At 44.0% G+C, this 19,642-nt stretch overlaps 1 protein-coding gene across 1 annotated transcript in view; it reads right to left on the bottom strand.

Annotated features, from left to right (window-relative positions):
* Positions 1-3,762: 3,762 nt before the first annotated feature.
* The window catches only part of ENPEP (glutamyl aminopeptidase), a 68,568-nt gene continuing 52,688 nt past the window's right edge, over positions 3,763-19,642 (bottom strand). The window contains 9 exon segments of the mRNA XM_082237132.1: positions 3,763-5,723; positions 7,819-7,900; positions 9,990-10,130; positions 10,828-10,998; positions 11,116-11,220; positions 12,741-12,814; positions 15,298-15,448; positions 18,204-18,259; positions 18,582-18,721. Coding sequence (XP_082093258.1) covers positions 5,586-5,723; positions 7,819-7,900; positions 9,990-10,130; positions 10,828-10,998; positions 11,116-11,220; positions 12,741-12,814; positions 15,298-15,448; positions 18,204-18,259; positions 18,582-18,721 — 1,058 coding nt within the window. The 3' untranslated portion in view covers positions 3,763-5,585.

Raw genomic sequence — 19,642 nt, 5'->3', positions numbered from 1 at the left:
TCGAGATTCCCGCATTGTGGGACGTTGGACTAGATGACTCTTGGGTCCCTTCCAGCTCTAAGATTTTATGATTCTACATTGAAAGCACGTTTGAAGCACCTTCTTTATCTCAAAGAATTCTGGGTACTGTAGGTTACCGAGAACCATTGAGGGGTGAGCTACAGTGCCCAGGATTGTTTGAGGGGGAAAGTGTAGCGTGTACATAGCCAAACTTAGCAAGAATCCTATTTACAACTGATTTTTCTAGAGCCTGGGAGTTTTCAGAAGCTTTTGAATGAATGTCATTATATTTTCCTTTACTGTTGCACTCATCTCCCTCCCTCTCTCCTGCCTCCTCCCGATACTTCATTGTTTGCTTCAGAAATGTCTTCTGAGTTTTGACTCACAAGAGCTTTGGCTAAGCACTGAGCTAATATTGACTAATATTTCAAAATAAATTGCTCCTTCGAGTGAGGTCACAACAGAACCGATGCCTGTTAGGTGTGATGGTACCACTCACTTCTGCGTTGTTTTTATGAACCTACAATTCCCCCCCCCTGCACAAATTATATCCAGAGCTCTCTTGTGAGGTTCAGATTTCCATTGCTGTCTAATAGAACATTATCTGCTTCTACTTAAACTTATATCCTGCAGCTGAGATGCAAAGAATTGTGCCTCAAGCTCTTTTGAGTCAATGGGCTTTAGGTGAGAATCCCATACTTTGTTGAAAGTAAGCAGCCCTCATTCAATTCAGCAGGACTTACTTGTGAGTAAGTATCCCTAGGATTGTGCTGATGGACTTCCCCAAATAGAATCCTGTATGCCTCATGAGATAATGCTTTGGAAATTGAGGGGAAGGAGATATTGAAAGCAGTGGTGTAGCATGGGTTGCCAGTGCCCAGGGCCACATGGAGGGTGGTGGTGGGAGGGAGGGAAATGAATGGAGAACAAATGTGCTTTCAACTGCCCAACAGCATCTGCGTCACCCAGGAAATCACAGCCACAGAGATAAGAAAAAAAGAGTCATTCGTTGTCTGGAGAGGTCTCTTTCTGGTTCACATGGAGAAGCCGTTTTCAACGGAGCCCAGGCACGGAAGCACACAGCTGTATTGAGGCAGCACCAGGTGTTGAAATGTTGTGTCCCTAACAATTTTGCACCCCGGGCAACCACCCCTGTGCCCCCCTGCTATGCCACTGATTCAAAGCAGTTTTTGTATCTAGTATGGGGGCCACAGCAGCCAAGGTTTAGACACAGCGGCTATGCTATTTATTACTGTCTGTATGGGGGGGGAGATCTAGCTACTCACAAGCACTTGTGCTAAGATTGATAAAACAGAGGTAACAAATCCATAGCCACCTAGAACAACTTTGCTCTTGCTGCAAAATCTTTGAAATAATGCAGGGAGCAATGCAAGCTCTTAAGGGCACCATGGCAGTCTGCCTTTGAAGTATGTAGGCTTGTTGCAGCCAGCGCTGTACAAGTTGCAGATGGCACTTGTTTTCTACTGTTGGAATCTGGAAGGTGCTATGAAATGATTTTGATGTAAGGCCTATTTCCTGTGACTTTATGGGGATGCAGCCATTGTGCTGTTACCTTTGTGATTTGATTGGGCAGGATTGTCTAGCCCTTTTCAGGGCTGCATTCACCCAGGAGCCAAAATGTAAAAGTGTAGATGCCTAATAGTAGTAGTAGTAGTAGTAGTAGTAGTATTTTTAAATAAAAAAAACCCTCAGTTTTTATGTGTGCATTTGTGTTTTGGAATCACAAAAGCCCTTTGGCATCATGGAATCACAGCAGAAGAACTACGGGTGTAGTCAGTGTGTATATATGTGTGTGTGTGAGAGAGAGAGTGTAAGTGTGTGTGTGTGCACGTGTGCACATATCCTTCCCACTGAGAAAAAGCCCTCTTATCTAATTGTGGTTTTTGTTTGTTTATGTTTTGATGAAGTACAGTGGTACCTCGGGTTAAGAACTTAAAGTAATTCGTTCCAGAGGCGTGTTCTTAACCTGAAACTGTTCTTAACCTGAGGTACCATTTTAGCTAATGGGGCCTCCCACTGCACCGCTGCTGTGCAATTTCTGTTCTCATCCTGAAGCAAAGTTCTTAACCTGAGGTACTATTTTTGGGTTAGCGGAGTCTGTAACCTGAAGTGTCTGTAACCTGAGGTACCACTGTAATGATGACCTGGTACATATCTGAGTACTAGTTGCTAAGAATGGGGAGATTTCTGTTATGCTCAGCTCCTTCTCGTGGGCTTCCCATTGGCTGCTGTGAAAACTGAGTGACGGACTACGTGGGTCTTTTGGCTTGATCCAGCAGGCTCTTATGTCCATTTTCTACTACTGGCTGGTGAGAATAATCATCAGTGCTAGCTGACAGAGATCCTCTGTTAGGAAGCCTACAGGAAAATCAACACTGAGTTTCATCTACCAAAATTCAGCTGCCTTTCTATAATCAAAGCAAGCCATGACTGGTAAGGAAATTGTTTACTTCCCTGTGTCAAAGGGTTGTGGGTTGAGACACCAGGCCAAAAGCCCTTTTATTTTTTCAGTTCTAGTGGCATCGGTGATGCCAAATAGATTGGATGAGACCCGGGGAGCAGGTGAACCCTGCTTCATTTAGAGGTGTGAATATTTTGGGGGAATTTGCTGGATTGCAGGGAGTATTGAGCTATGTCTATTTGTCTGTCTTTGCCAATGCTATTTTTGTTGCACTCAGAAATAATAGACACCCAGGTCAGAACTTTAAAACAAGTGAACGAACACAGGATTCTTTATTGTCATCAATATCTATACAGGCATATATTTAACCAAATGAAGACCCGAAATGGATTAGTTTGATTGGGACATTCTGGAATTCTGACTAGGATGAAATAATGGATCCACGATAAAACATTGCTGTGCTATGTATCACATTATTTGACTCTGATTAGTGGCTTGTAGAAAATTGGACAACAAATGGCCACGACAGTTCCTAGTGCATAAATATTGAACGTTTATCTGTAATGACTTCTCTTTGCCACTAGGGGCTGCTCTTCCTACATCATGATGAAAACTGACTAGACATTTTGCATTCTTCACCCATGTTAGTTAATTCCTGCCTTTGTTTACTAATTTGATTTGTACTACTGCTCATTACGGTGTGTGTTTTTTCCTTCTAGCAAATTTGTGTACACAACATTGGCTTTGGACATTTAGAACCACGAGAGAGTTGCTTATAAGAATTAGAAAAATTCTTTTTTCAAGGACCAGCACGATACAGTGGATGGAAGGTTCGGCACCCCCAAGGTGCTTCCAAACTAGCTGCTTGGGTTCTCCAGAAAATGCATAAGGTTTTGCAGCCAAAGTGTTACATTTTCCTTGTTAACGTATTCTCTCTCTCTCTCCCTCTCTCTCTCCCCACTTTCTTAAGGACCCAGAATGCTAAGGAGTTTATGGGTAATAAGCAGGCACACGCAAGAGCCAGTACCGTCAAGCCTGAATTAGTTTAAGCATCCCAAGTTGGGAACTTGGTGTGTGCACAGCAGCCACACTGTAGTGAGCCCCCTGCTGCTTTCCCCCTCCCAGTGGGCCTGGGATAGCTCAGTTGGTAGAGCACAGGACTCTTAATCTCAGGGTTGTGGGTTCAAGCCAGTGGCGTAGCATGGGTTGTCAGCACCCGGGGCAATGCAAGTAATTTGCGCCCCCTAACCCGTGGATTTGTGCCCCCTAACCCTAACCCCCAGATGTTGCGCCAGGTGCGGCCGGCCCCCCCTGCACCCCCACGCTACGCCACTGGTTCAAGCCCCATGTTGGGCAAAAGATTCCTGCCTTGCAGGGGGTTGGACTAGATGGCCCTCGTGGTCCCTTCCAACTCTATAATTCTATGACTCTCAGTAAGTGGCAGCAATGTGCAGTACTGGGACGCCAGGTGAGCAGCACCCCACTACCTGCGTTTCCCTGCTGGTCACTACTGTTGCCAGCAGCATGGCCAACCATCAGGGGTGATGGGAGACGCAGGCAAAGAACCTCTGGAGGGCACAATGTTGGCTTGCCCTGACTTAATACATAGCAGGCAGTCTATTTTTCCTTCATTACTTAATTGGGGAAGATGAATTCTCACTGTGAGGGCAGCATGCAGGAAAGGGAGGTTTTTCGTTCCTGTACTGGACTGGAAATTTCAGAAATGCTTTCATTATATTGGTGCCCTCAAGATGTTTGTTTGTTTGTTTGTTTAACAGGTAAATTATAAAATATAAAATATACCCTTAAAATTACTGATGCAACCAGATATTGAAAAAACAACAACCAGCCTAACATTTTAAAAAATAAAATAAATGAGCAGTTTTTCAAAGATATACATTAGAAAATAAAATTACATGTTAAAATACATGCCAAATTTACAGTTCTGGATAGGCTCACTTGAGCAAACAAAAGAAAGTTTTTAGCAGGCACTGAAAGCAGTGTGGTGAAAATGTTTGCCTAAGATCAACAGGCAGGGAGTTCCAACGCATAGGAGCCACCACACTGAAGGATCAACTCCTTGCAGGTGCAGAATGAACAATATGCGACACTTGCGCTCTCTGGACATGGCTGTGTGGGTAGGATTGGAACCACCATAACACAGCGCTCATGCTAGCCGGGGCTGGTGGAAGTTCAAAATACCTGGAGGGCACAAGGTCAGTTGAGGCTGCTTTGGGGGGGGGGTTGCTTTTGGTACCTAAGTCTTGTGGGGAGGGGCGATCTCCATTCTAATCTTAGGTCTGTGCATTAAGGGAGAAGCTACCCCTTGCCACACGCTGCCTTTAGAGGGCTCTCCCACACCTCTAACTAGTTAAGGAAAAACAAGATACATAGCTGTCTGCTATGTAATTTGACTGCATGTTACATTCGGGCCTGAAATTCTTGAATGTGAGACCTTCTGTATGCAGATCAGGTACCCTATGAAGCTATGGCTTCGCCAGGGTCACTTGGGCAACACGCAGATACCACAGTCTGCTTTGCAGTGTCATTTTACTGCCCTGCTATCGTTACAAAATGCTGCAAATGGCTGGAAATAATAGGCTACCTGTATATACAGTGGAGGATAATGTGTTTGAGGATGGTTTTACAAAGCATGAACGTCCTCTGAGGGAGAGAAAGTTTCTCATCTAATTTTCCTCAGGAGAGCCAGAGGCAAAAATTCTAGATTTGGAATGGATCGCTGTTAAGGTACGTTTGGAAGGGTGGCCTGAGTACATGGAATAATGTGGGTTTGGGATAAACAAAGGACTCGTTTTCAAAGGAGTGTGCGTCTATGTGTGGTAAGTACACACACCAGTGATCCTCACAAAGAAGACTAGGGTAATCTAATGAGCCATGTGAGCATGATAATTTTTCACTCTATAAGTAGCCCCACTAATAGGAGAACAAATGTATTAATGGACATTCGATGTTTTGAGGAGCTAGCATTCCTGTCTGGCTTATTTAAACATACATTTCAATAAATTACTCTATCCCCATGTTGTTTCCTTCTGACAGAACTGGCAGCTTTATCAGGGTCTGAAAGCAGGATTTCTACAAATCCTCATTTTGCTGTACTTTGAAAGTCCTAAAGATTAGTTTAGGGTACAAAGGATGATCAAGTCTAATTCGGAAACCAGGCTGCGATCTCTTCTCGGTATCGCTTTAACCATTCAATGTTGCCCTTCACCGTTTCAATACTCTGAGTCCTGGAAGATGCTCCAGCTCCAGCATTAGAATATTTCTCAAAGAAGTTTTCCATCTTAAGAAAAAAACAACAACAACCATGTGCATTCATTTGCATGATAAAACTGGTTTGCTAGAAGATGAATAATTGTCTAACTTATCTTGGGTCTGCATATCAGATACATGTGAATATACAGCTGCCCTGTGCAATTTGAAACTGGGCTTTGCAACCATTGGCTTGGGTGATATGCATCTGAGCCACAGAATGAATGACAGAAGGACCTGGCTACACCTGCAGTGTGGATCAGAGCTGTGGATCATCTCATCTCATTTTATCATGTTGTAACCCTCTTCCTGCCACTGTATCTGGGGACAAATGACGCATTCCAAGGTGTTCAGTGACTGATTTGGAACTTCCTACTACAGTGGACGCTTGGGTTGTGAACATGATCTGTGTGGGAGGCACGTTCGCAACCCGCAGCGCCGCACCTGAACACGCACGGGTTGCGATTCGGCGCTTCTGCACATGTGCAAAGCGTGATTTAGTGCTTCTGCGCATGTGCGAGCAGCGAAACCCGGAAGTAACCCGTTCCGGTACTTCCGGGTTTCGGCACGTCCGTAACCCAAAAACGTGCAACCTGACACATCTGTAACCCGAGGTATGACTGTATTTTCTTTCTTGAAACAGACAAGCAAACACACACTGATATGGGAGTCTCCAGTTGAGACAGGAGCTGCAGCATGAAGCGGGGGGGGGGGGGGAGGGGACTGTTATAACCTTTTCTTCCAATGCAACAGCCACAATCTAAATTGCTCCTTCCCCAAATATGCTAATAACAGATTCAGGGGGGAATATAAATGGAAGAATTGGCACCAGGGCAAAGGATTAGATCTGCTACTCCTGCCTTGGCCCTGATCCAAACCAGCTGATTTTAAAGAATGGCACTCCTGGCCTAAATGAGCTGACCTGTTCAGGGGCATCATGCTAAACCATGGTTTGGTACTACATGAATGAGCCTGCTCAGGGTTATGTGCTTCTCCTCCCCTCTCTTCTTGCAGCTTGTCCATGAGGAGAAACATTTGCTTCCTGTTTAAAACTAGCCGAAGTTCATAATTAAATCTGAACTGGTAGAAACTCTGGTTAGTTTAAACTCCGATTTTGTTTTAGAAAGCCAGGGTGAAGCTGTGGTTTATGGGTCATGGCTCGTTAGCAAACCATAGTTCAAACTCGCCAGAGTTCCCTGCTGCTTGAGCATAACCATGAGCTCCAGTTTGTTTATAACAAGAAGGAGATGCTTTCAGCCTCCCTCTCACGGTTGTGCCACAGGCGGAGAGTGTATGCATGTCACTTCTGTTCATGCCTGTGGCATTAAACTATGCTTTAGTGTATCAGTGAAAAGAGAGCTAGTACTGTATAGACTGTTGTTCTGCTGGTCTATGTAATCAAGAGTAAAGAGAAAGTGCAGAGTTATGCCCTAATTCAAGGATAGCCACTGTAATGCCCTCCAGATGGGACTATAGCTCTCATCATCTCAGATTATTGGCTATGCCGAATGATGCTGATGGGGCCCAAAAACATCCAGAGGCTACCATGTTGGTTGGTCTTGCAATCAGAGATTTCTGTGTGAATGCTGTTTTTTTTGTTTTTTGTTTTTTTTTGGAAGCAGCTCTTATCTTTCTGGCCTAGATGGCAGACGGATCTTTTTGAAACAACCAAATCAGTGAGGCTCCAGATGTAATCCTACCAATTTAGTATATATGTGCCTCAAGAATGACCCCATTAATGTGGATGGTCTAAAGATTTTCCAAAGTCTTATTACTTGTCAGAAATGTTCAAATGAATTGGTTTCACTAAACAGAGGTTAGCTATTGTGTTCCTCATGTCTGTGAAAGGCACTTTAGTTTTGCCCAGGCAGCCTTTAAGTGATTTATGATTGCAATATAGATCTATCACAATATACACAGACATCCTGAAGCATTATGGCATTCTGGTTTAACATTGAGGTAGCCAATGTGATGCCTGCCAGATATTGTTGGACTCCCAACAGCCCCATCCAGTGTAACTAATGGTCCGGGATGATGGACATTGTAATCCATTGACCGTTGGGAAGGTTCCACATTGACTATCATCATTTTAGCTAGAAAGCTGGAAGGTCAGACTGCTCCCTTACCTGCCAAAGCTGAAGGTCTGTGTTGAAGGTTTCTGTTATTCTTGACACTAGGCGACCAAGGTTTCTGTCATTGAGAGTGTATCTGAAAAGATAACAGAAGCCTGTTATAGATGCATCTAGATAAAGCTGGCATGAGGTGCTGGTGACCCTCTGAATGTTGTTGCTTTACACCTCTTATCCCCCTCGATCATTGTCCTTGTTGGTTGGGAGCTGGGATGCAACAATATATGGAAGGCCGCATGTTTTGAATTTCTGGCACAAAGTATATCAGCTTTAATTTTTAAAGCTGCATGGAACAGTGCATGGAAAGGGAACAATAAATAATTTCAGTGCTCTGCTTTCTGAAATATTTCATTTCCAGCTGTTATTCTCATTTGCATCCAGCCCTTTCCCTAAGAGTAAAGATAGGCATATAAGGAAGTTATCCTATTGTTTCTTCACAAAAACCCACCTAATGTCTTTAAAGTGGTAGCTATGTGCAGAGTGTAGCCTAATGCCTTTAGAGTGGAAGATCTTAAAAGTGTCATTATAAACCACATCTCTTGCTTAATAATAATAATGGCAGGCGTGTGTTGAGGGGTGGGGAGGTAAATTTTATTAGGATCACAACACATTGTCTTGTGGAACTCTTAACAGCTAAGGTTGCAATCCTATGCACACATATACGGTCCCATTGGATTCAGTAGGCCTTATTTCTGAGTAGCCAGGTATAGCATCACACTGTAAGAGATTGTGGCATACATGTTTCTGGAGCCCCTTTTGTGGTGTACAAAGTATTGTTCTTTGTTGGCAGATACATTTCTCGAATTCAAGAAAAGAGAGCAAAGGTTCCCGAGATTATGGACGTTTTGTGCATCTTCTCACATTTTTGACCTAGGAAAATTTCCACTTGGATATTAGAAGTTATTGCTAAGGCTCTGTACCTTTTATGAAACCAAGTCAGTTTAGGCATTTTAGAAAGATTTGCCCTACAAAACCATTCAGTGCCAGTCAGGTTTGGCACCAGCACCTAGCATCCTTGGGCAGCAGCCAGGGCTTCACCACTACTAATGCCTGCCCTGGCAAGCAGCCATTTAAATTTCCCATAATGCCCTTACTGTAGTGTTGCTCCTGCCCATTAGAGGAAAGTTCATGGAGGGTGAGGTGGTCAGTGGCTGCTAGGCACCGTGGCTGTGTTTTACCTCCACAGTTATTACATTTATATACCAACTTTCCCCCAAGGAGCTCAAGGTTGGTTTGCTGGAATTCAGCAACATCTGAAGAGCACGGTGTTGGCTATTTATGCTATTTCAATATGATATTTTGCAGTACAGATTATAGAACTGGATGTTGTTGAACTACAACTCCCATCACACTTGGCCACTGCCCATGTGGGCTGAGGATGATGGGAGTTGGAGTCCAACAGCATCTGGAAGACTACAGGTTCTCCAACCCTGCTCCAAAAGATGTTCTACAGCTTCCATAGCAGAAGCATCAGTGATTCAGGAACCTGGAGGCAGTGTGAGGAGTAGGAATGGAAAGCTATTCTCTTGTACCCCTAGGATCTGGGTCTCCATTGCATGACCAGTTTGTTCCATCTGCTGTTCCAGTATGGCCTTTATTGGGCCCTAGACTCTGATGCATATGTTCAGAGGCTACCTTAATTCAATTTGGCAGATTTAGGGAAGAGCAACTGGTTTGGTTGCACTGGGCATGGAGCTTTGGGGGCACCACAGGGGACGCCACAACTATGATTTAGAACGGAGTGTGAGAGATGGGGAGGATGTGGCAGATTTTGGCATTGCACAGGGTGCTACTGAAATTTGAGACCCCCAAGGTCCGCCACTGGCAGCTTCATCCCAACATGGGTTTTGCTCTTTAGGCATGCCGCGTCGGTGATATTGCAGATTCTGGGGCATGGCTCTTGGATCAGGCAACAAAAATGTCTTGGGAAGGTCCTGCATAAACACTATTCCTAGATTTATTGTGCAAATATCATTATTGTTAGGGTGTGTTTGATTTCACAAGAAGGGAGAGCAAGGCAGCACTTTTCTAGCTTCAGTGGCAAGTGGATATGGTAAAATGGAAGCCATTGCACATATATATTTCCCCCACTCCCAGTGCAAAAAACCAACAACCCCTCAACCATACTAAAAGAGAGAGTAAACTGCATTGAGAGGCTATGCACTTACCTGCTAACCAAATATTCCCAGTTGAGACGTACCCAGTCCCAAGCCATTGTTTTGCCGTAGCTGTTATAGGAGATGTATCTCAAGACAGTGAACACGTCTTGACTTTTAATGAGATTTGGGTCCGTGAGGTTCTTTAAAAATCTAGGAGCAATCAGATATGAAGCAATTACACATGATGATTAGTATCTCATTAGGACTGCATGGGAAATGAGCTGTAAACTGTGCCTTGAGATATGCTTCCGCCAAGATGAATTCGTAAGAAAAACACAAGTTCTTTTTTAAAGACGAGGAAGAAGAAGAGGAGCCTGTTGTCACGGTTTGTGTTTACAAAGCCAGAATGCCCAATAAACTATCTGGAGCAGAGTAACGGGCATGGTGAATGGCAGGCAGTGGACTAAATAGACTTTGATGTTGCACAAAGTCTGTGGCCACATTCATGCCATACATTGAAAACACTTTAAATGGTCATGGCTCCCCCGCCTGAAATCTGGGCAGTTTTTTTAAGGGTGCTGAGAGCTGTTAGGAAGGCCTGTTCCACTCAAAAGACCTACAATTACCAGAATTCTTTGTAAAGAGGGACTGATTGTTAAACCACTCAGAGATTTGTAGCTCAGAGCGGAATAGGGACCTCCTAAAAACTCTCAATTTTTATTTGCCCAGGTCTTTTAGTTTTGTAATGATATTTATGCTGGGCTTAAAAGAAAATGCTACTTGATTCAATTTACTACTTTAAAAAATATATCATATGTTTTTATATTGTATGTTGCTCCAGGAGCTAACACTGAAGAGCACCTAATAAAAGCTTTTATATGGGAAACAAGTAAGATCCCAAACAAACCTGTCCAACAGGGTGACGTTTTTCACTGATGCTAGGCCATATAGCAACTTCTCCTTTTCTTGAGCTAATGTTGTATTTTGGTACTTCTGAAACATATAATTCCAGGCGTCCTCATTGCCAGAGTTCTGCATCCCATAGCGATAGACCAAGAGGCGGAGGTTTACATCTGGGCTAACATTTAAGAAAACAGTACTATTAGGGGAGGTGGAACAGCTTTCAGCTTACTCTGCATGTGAGTGTTATGTACTTCTTTGAATGAAGTTCATACATAGATAGAAAGATATCCACCTTGTTGTTCCTTGTTGCCAGTCATTAAATAGCTTAGATGCATTGTTCAAAGTCTCTTGGTCACCCATGCTGCATGCAAACTCTAAAACTGTCACACGGAGGAGACTGGGGAGTAAAGGAGAAATAAAGTCTGCTTTATTCGTTTTGAATATGATCTATTAAGTAATGTAAAATAGCAGTACAAGTAGATCTGTGCAACCAATAGGATTTGGAGCTTAGGTTTCTCAAACAGCTGTTCTGTATACCACATATATGAAAGTGAAGGGACTTGGAAAAACAGGCATCTGTTACTAAAGGGGGAAGGGGATATAAAAAACTCTCAATGGGCAGGCCAAAGCTTTCATGTGTACTTAAAAAACCTATTTGTATCCTGGCTTTTTTGCCTATATATGCATTCTATACCGTGATTACACTATACAAGATGAAATTCCTAGAATTCTACATACCCTTTTGGGAACATACAAGTGGCCTCCTGAAAAGGAGCACCAGAAAGTTGGAAGATTTTAGCATTTGTTAAAGAGTTTTAGTATTAAAGAGATGATCATTTGCTTGGCACTGCCTGCCTGTGTAATGCAAATGAGTTTGGCTGCTTCCAATTGCGTAGTCAGAATGTTCACATCCAATTACAGTGGTGCCTCGCAAGACGAAATTAATTCGTTCCGCAAGTCTCTTCGTCTTGCGGTTTTTTCGTCTTGCGATGCATGGTTTCCCATAGGAATGCACTGAAAATCAATTAATGCGTTCCTAGGGAAACCGCCTTCAGACCAGGTCCGGGAACAGTCTGTCCCCGGACCTCTTCTGAAGGCTGGGGGGGGAGGGCTTTTCTTCCCACCCCCAGCATTTTAAAAAACCCCGGGACAGCGGAGGACTTCTCCGCTGTCCGGGCGATCTTAAAATGCTGGCGGGCGGCATTTTAAAATCGCCCCGGGACAGCGGAGGACTTCTCCGCTGTCCGGGGCGATTTAAAAGCCCCTGGGAAGGCAGGCAGGGGGGACAAAGACTTTTGCCCCCCGCCCGCCTTCAGAAGGTGTTCCCGCCCCCCCGGCTTCGCAGCAGCTCTACGAAGCCCGGCGGTGGGGCAGGTGTTCCCGCCCCCCCCACCCCGCTTCGGAGCACCGTTCTGAAGCGGGGTGGCTGGGGCAGGTGTTCCTGCCCCCCGCCCGGCTTTGCAGCAGTGCTACGAAGCCCGCGGTGGGGCAGGACCGATCTCCCCGCAACCGCTTGCTTCAAAAGAGGTCCGGGGGCAGCGGGAAGCGCGGACCTCTTTTGAAGCAAGGGGCGGTGGGGAGAAGCGATCTCCCTGCCGCCCCTTGCTTCAAAAGAGAAGACCCGCTGTCCCCGGGGCAAGCTTCGTTTTGCGAAGCAAGCCCATAGGGAAATTCGTCTTGCGAGGCAACTCGAAAATGAAAAAACCTTTCGTTTTGCGAGTTTTTCATCTCGCGAGGCGTTCGTCTTGCGGGGTACCACTGTACTATGCACAGGGCTCCAAACATTTATCTGCAACTTCTGTTCTTCAAACAGAGAAGGGACCAATGGACTTGAGAGAAATGGGAGACATAAGGCACACTTGAAATACAGAAATACAAAGGAATTCTCAAAGAACAAGCCTGAAACAAACGATTTACCTATTGATGTGGACTCCATCGTTACCCCATCCCAGTTGACTTGCGATGGGTCTAACCAGCTCACGAAAATATGCCTGGAAAACAGACATAGCAGCAATGACCACTGGATGCTTCGGGCAACAACATTATCATGGATTCACTACTATTTGTTTTATACATTTGAAGAACAAAGGAGCGAACATGTTCTCAGATAAATTGCTTGGGAACAAGCCAGGCACGCCACACGGCATTTGCAAGGCCCTGGTTGTAGGTTGTAGAGCTCTGTCCCCAGGTAAACTCACTGAAACGGGTAGGACTGAGTGGGAACAGACTACAATTCTATGATTCAGCGGCTTGAATCCCTGGTCTCTCCACTACAATTTGAAAAAACCAAAAGCAATGCTTATTACGGAGAGTAACGTAATAGTGAAAAGAGAATTGACATGAGGTGTTACTTTTTTGTGGACTAATTGGTGAGCACAACTTAAAGCCTTTGCATTCATTAGATCCTTGTTAGCGGGTGGAATTTCACTCAGATGGGTGTGGGCGAGGCTATAGCCCAATGAGCAAGCTATTCCTCATCCCACTGTCATTGTGTCTGGCCAAACAGTCTCCCCACCACATGCATTCCAGCTTCACCCATTGTTATCACAAAAGTCTGCATTCTGTTGTGTCAACAGAACCTGTTCCAGAGAAGTATTACCTGTGTTGTCCTATCCTTGAGGACTGCTAGTAAGGATTCTCTCTTACATCACTGCTCATTAAGAGACATTCAAATGATTTGATAGGCTCTGCATTTATCAGAGTGGCCCCATCTGCCAGTTATGACAGATGGACAAATACAGGACCACAGAACTAAATCCCCTTGCACTGGCAGTGCAAAACATTATGCTGGCATGTGCCTTTAAGCCAGCGCAAAAGTACTGTTGCGCCAGAAGACTGCTGGGTCAGCGCAACCCCAATGCCAGCAGATCACTGCCAGCACAAGGAGAGCAGGTGGGTAGAGGTCAGTAGTGGATGGCGTTGTAGGATGGCGGTGCTCAACTGAGCTCCAAAATGCTGAGATGCTGCTGATTACTGGGAGAGAGATGGAGATAGGCATGACAGCAGGGAGATCTGCCTGATGCCACCTGGCATTCCTGCCAGTGTATCAGCACCTGCCAACCGCTCTGCTGGTTTGTCCTTCCCTATCTACTTCCTATTAAGCAGCAGTAGCTCAGCTGTCAGGAGGTCAGGTGAGCACCACAATGTCGTCAACTACTGGTAGAAATGGAGAAGTTATAGAAGAATCACATGCTGGCCCAGAGGTCTGTCCTATCGGAAGGCTCCTGTTTCTGTGCTTCTCAAGATTTTAGTCTGTTTTTGTTTTGATGTTGGCTTTTGACGAATTGCTTTTTGCTTTTCATGAATTATGCCACTTTGAGGGTCCTTTTTTTGGATGGAAAAGTGGCTTATACATAAATCAAGACTGCAACAGAAATAAAAATACACAAATAACATTGTGCCCGCAGATGGGAGCACCCTGTTTACAGTTGCTCTTGAAATCCTGCCCAAATAATGTTGCCAATGCACTTTTCCACTGAACCCTGACAACCATAGTTCCTTGAGGGTATTGGGATTACTCAGCACTAGTACCAAGCCACAGTTCCAAGAATCTTTTGGTGGAAACCATGATTGTTAAACCTATGTAAATCCACAATTATTTTATAGTGTAAATAGGCCCAATGTAGTCCCCAAATCACATATGCTAATGTTGAACACCAAATGCTGATCTACACAGGTTTGGGAAAACACCAATGTTTTCAGAGGTTTAAGGTGGGAAATCACATACCAATGAGGCCTGAGCACACTGAATGTCTGTTGCGGAAAGGAATGGAAAACCAGGGGGATGGGATGTAGAGGACCCCATGGCTGGTTAGCTGGCTGACATGGGCCTTTTCTGTGGTAGCTTCCCATTTGTGGAATGCTCTCCCCAGAGAGGCTTGCCTGACACCTTCTTTGCATCTCTTTAGGCACCAGGCAAAAACATTCCTTTTCTCCCAGGCCTTTAGCTAATTAAACAATCTATGGCCTTTTACATTTTGTGGGGATTCCTTTTTCTTTCATAGTATGTTATGTATTTTTGTGTTTTTATGTTGCAAACTGCCCCATGATCCTCAGATGAAGAGTGGTGTAGGAAACAGACAAACCAACAAACCAACTCTGACCATTAACAGTTCACATTGCAACATTCTGTTCCAGGTCTAGAAGATTCAGAAATGTATTAATACTTACCAGGGTCAGCCTTGGAAGAACATTAAATCTACAACCTTCAAGGGCAACCTTGACATTTGCTTAATTACACATAGAAAGCAGCTACTTTTGTTTGTCCTTAAATAATTACAGGCATCCTGGGAGGCACATGGAGGAAAGACTTTTCTCTTTGCTCCCCTGGCTCCTAAGAACCAAAATGGAGAACTCCTCCACTTGTAGCTAGGAGGAGAAAATGAAAGCCAGGGTTACAGCCTTCTTTTCTTTAAAAATAATAATATGTAGTTTTATTGTTGGCATATAGTTCTTTACTTCATTAGAACCTTACCTGAAATTTGGGATAGAGTGTATTATCATCTGCAAGCATATCTCTAAGATAGGATACAGCTACTATGGCTCTTTGCCATGGTATATATTCTTCCTCATTTTTTAGATAACGTGTTAAGTTCAAGGCATAACTGTAATTCAGAAGTCCAGCCCTGAGAAATGAATAAAAAATGAGAAGTTTCAACAACTGCTTTATTGTATAACTTCTAGATAAGCATCTGATTTAGTACTGCTTATAGTTGCAGCTGTATTCCCCTCCTCCAACAGGTGGCACCAGAGGGCGGCAGTGCCAACCCTCCCATTGCTGAACTCCTTTGATTAACATATATTGTTATTCTTATTTTTCTTAACATGTGGGATACAACTTTGCCCCTTCTGGGCCTACCCCCCTCTATATATATTGTATTTACATGCTAAACTTAGCACCATTCTGAACAGAAGTATTTAGAATCAAGCAAAGGTACTAATTTGCCACAGGCTGTCACAGTCTTCGAGCAACTCATTTGTGGATGGAAAAAGCAGGGTATGCATTTTAAAAGCAATTAATAATGAACCATATGTGAAAGTGACCTGAAAAGCTTGTGAGGTGGGGGGTGGGAAAGGCCTTTGAACAAATTCTGGGGATCTCCAAATTCCTGTGCTTTACAGGGTTAAACTGCATAGGGACAAGGATGGATAAATTCTTACTCCCAGTGAAACTCTGCCTATGTCAACTGCGGAGAAAATTTAAGGCATGTATATTTTAGGCAATGTATCAAAATCTTTCAGTCTCCCAAATACCACAAAGAGGAAGTAAGGCAGACTTTAACTGTCTTAATTCCTCATTCATATGGCATTTTCAGCTTGGACATTTTCAGGCACTCATGAGAATTCAGTTTATGTTGACTGGCTTTAAGATTAAATTGAGGCACATCAAAAACAAGCAACAGATCAGCACTGTGTCTGTTGGGGAACTTGTAATAACACAGCGATTGCCCTCAAAGCCTGCTCTGGAGGCATGCCCAGTTTCATGACAGAGCAGACCAGCATATTTTTGGGAGGTGGGAGGAGGAAGAGAAATCTATCTTGCATGTAGTTTGGGGGAGGAAGTAGGACTCCTATGCTGCATCTCCCATCCCTCCCTGAATGAGAAAAGTCAGACGTTACTACAGCAATAATTCATGGAGGTTTGCATCAATGTAATTTCAGAACGTTTTGTCCTTTAGATGTCACAACAGTAATGCTTGGTGATTAGTTCATCTCCTCCTGCAATGGCGCTAGATGCTTAAAAGGCTCACTTGTGTGCAGGATTTGGAATGCTGTCAACAAGGATGCAAAAAGGAACCAGGAAAGACATCAAGACCTCTGCTGCCTGTGAGATAGATATCCCTGAACAGCATCAATTGTGTTTTGTCCCATACCAAAAATTACTTGTGGAAGGGAGTTGGGATGGCAATCAAAAGCCATCAGCATTTTAGTGTGAATTTCTCCTAATAAACATGTGTAATATAGAGTTTTGACTGATGTGCAAGTTGTTTGCAATTTGTTTTATGCACACTTTCCCCTAATACGTGCATTTTTGCAAGCATTGGTTAGAGAACTGTATTGCAAAATTTGGATAAGTGTGAATTCTGAAGGATGGCAGTAATTTGGTTCGCACCTGAGGATCTGTCTCTGGGGAATGCTGTTTCTCTCTCTTTTGGGCTGGGGAGGGACAGTCATCTGAGTAGCTCCAAGCAACTTAGGAACAAGACTTTGATTCTGCCTTCATTTTGTTATTCCAGATCCATGCCTAACGGATTTAGCAAGGAGTTTCAAGTTGCCTTTATGTTCTCTTGACTTTCTACAAGATTTCTATGAAGAGTCTCCCCAGTTGTCTACATTTATCCTTTCTGTACACAGTTACTTAGTTCTACTCTTACAAGAGCTCTTCAGCTTCATTCCAAAGCAAAAGCAATTGCCTGTACTGGGTCATAATAGACAGGAAGCTCCTCAAACTTTCATCACAGTGGTGTGCAATTTGATCCTGGGGTACTTCTGGATGGAAGCCCCCACCCCACCCTTCAAGTGTCAGGAGTATTGATTCAACGTGTCTGATATTCACAAGCAAGATAGGAATTGAGATTATCCCCCTTAGATGTGCATCTAGCAAACCAGGGCAGGTGCTACGATTCAAGAGTCTCGTGCAAACATGTTACTTTGTGCAGTCGTCAGGCTCAGGGCTGCAGCTTTAAATCAATTATAAGTTCACCTCCTGCCTAGATCCAGTCATATAATAAAACCTGAGGAAAGAAGGCACTTGTCAGAGTTCTAAGAAACCATTATGGCTCTGTGGAGACAATATATCTGCCTCTATTGAAGCTGTGAAGGATCAGTCATCAGTGGTACCCTCCATATGCTGCCAGACTCCATCTCTCACCAGTGGTCAGTTACTCCTGACTTTGAGTGTGAAATGTAAGAATGCCATGATTTTGCATCAGGGAAGAAAAACCCTATGGTGCTACAGATGTTGCCTCTGATCACTGGCCACTTGGCTGAGGCTGCTGGAAGTTGAAGCCCAACATCTGGAGGGCCACAGGTTCATCTCTCCTGTCCTAAATGCTACTTTGGGGCTAAGTCACTCCCTTCCTAGAACAGATAAGCATTCAATCACATGAAAGGGGTCCCTCAGCCATGCTGCCTGCTCCCATGCATATCTATTCTGAAGTGAGATCCACGGAAAAATGGGGTTTGCTCCTAAGGACGTAAGCCTAGGATTGCAGCCTTAAGACAGGGAGGACAAAGGTTACTGCAACAATATACTTATAAAAAACAACTTCTATTTTTTTCTTCAGTTAAATATAATGACGACTAACCAAATTTCAGTGTTGTGTGGTGCAAATAATAAGATGACATGTCTACTTGAGTTCCTTTGATTATGATGCTTACCTGGCCAATGAAAATGCATCCTCCAAAAAGCCAGCGCGATCCGCCAGACTAAATTGCTTATGGGAGAAAAAGGAAATAAGCAGGTGAGTTCTTGGTGGCGAAACCAAAGGATGAAATAAAATCATAGCTGTTCAACACCACACTCTTCTGACCATCCCATCATTCCCTCTCCTCTCCCTGTGTGCTATTCTGGGTGTTTCCCCTATGCTCCAGAGTGGATTGGGGAGAAGTGCAGGGGGAACCCAACAGGGAGGGGAGAAAGCAGGATTGCAGCAGTGGAAGCTGTTGTGCTAGTTGCTACTAGGGCACTGTGTTAGTTGAATCTGGCCCTGACTGATCATCTATACATCCCATAAAGCAACTGTTCAGCAGACTGACCTTGTGGTTGGCCTCCATAATCCTGGCTAAGTCTTCCCAGGCTTGTGTTTGATAGTTGACCCGATAGAACCCAACATGATCCTGGTTCACTTTCAAGAAAGAATTGGGATCAGGATTGTTGGGTCGCGTAATAGTAATTCCTGTGGTGGTTAAAAACAAACAGTGGTGAAGGACTTCTGAACGTGTGACTAGATGACATATCAACTCTCCAAATTATGTTAGTTTCAAACTGGAACAAGGAAGAACCAAAATTATATGTGATGGCCAAATTAGATGGGTCATTCAAAACATTTTTGCCTTCCTGTACACATTTTTTAAAATGCCGATGTTTATTGTTAACGTTGGATGCAACCTTGGCATCATCAGCACCATGCTCTAACCAGGTTCAGTGTGGTGTGAGCAGTGTTAGACTAAGCACCCTCAAAATCTGCTTCCCAGGGTCTTGCAACTCTTTAATCCTGTTTTTGATGATGCTTTAGAGGGAGGGGACAGGAGAATAAAGTTTTATTGTGTGCATCAAAGTCTGTTGGGTGAATTTACATACTCCTCCTTTCAGGTGACTCTCACAATGCTTCTTACATATAAATATTAAAACAACAAACATTAATGAAACCTATAGAATCGAACAGCCAAGGCTAGCTACGAGTGGTGGTGGTGGAGAGTACTTGAAAACTAGATCTGTTGGTAGGACAAGGATGGACCTAGAGCCAGTTAAAGGAGGAACATCTTGGCTGGACATCCAAGAGCTGGGTCGTTGGGCATGTTCTGCCTTCTCCCACAGGAGAAAGCAGTCCTCTCATAACCTCTGATAAAGGCCAGGTGTGTGGTGCCGACCCTCCTCCCTGATCACTCCTGCTGCCAACATACATTTCAACCAGTCAGTTCCAGTCAATAGTCTAGCTGCCATGTTATGAACCCACCGAGTTCCCAGGGCAGCTGCACTCAACACAACATATGGTAGTAATCAAGTCTGGATGTTATCAGCAGAATTAGATATCAGTGGCAAGGCTACCTCTCTCCTTAACTTCCCCCAACATTCTTCCTGTTCTAGTACCTCCTGA

Source organism: Podarcis vaucheri (genome assembly GCF_965113315.1).
Source record: "Podarcis vaucheri genome assembly, chromosome: 9".
Classification (NCBI taxonomy): domain Eukaryota; kingdom Metazoa; phylum Chordata; class Lepidosauria; order Squamata; family Lacertidae; genus Podarcis; species Podarcis vaucheri.
This window is presented reverse-complemented; position numbering and strand designations above follow the sequence as displayed.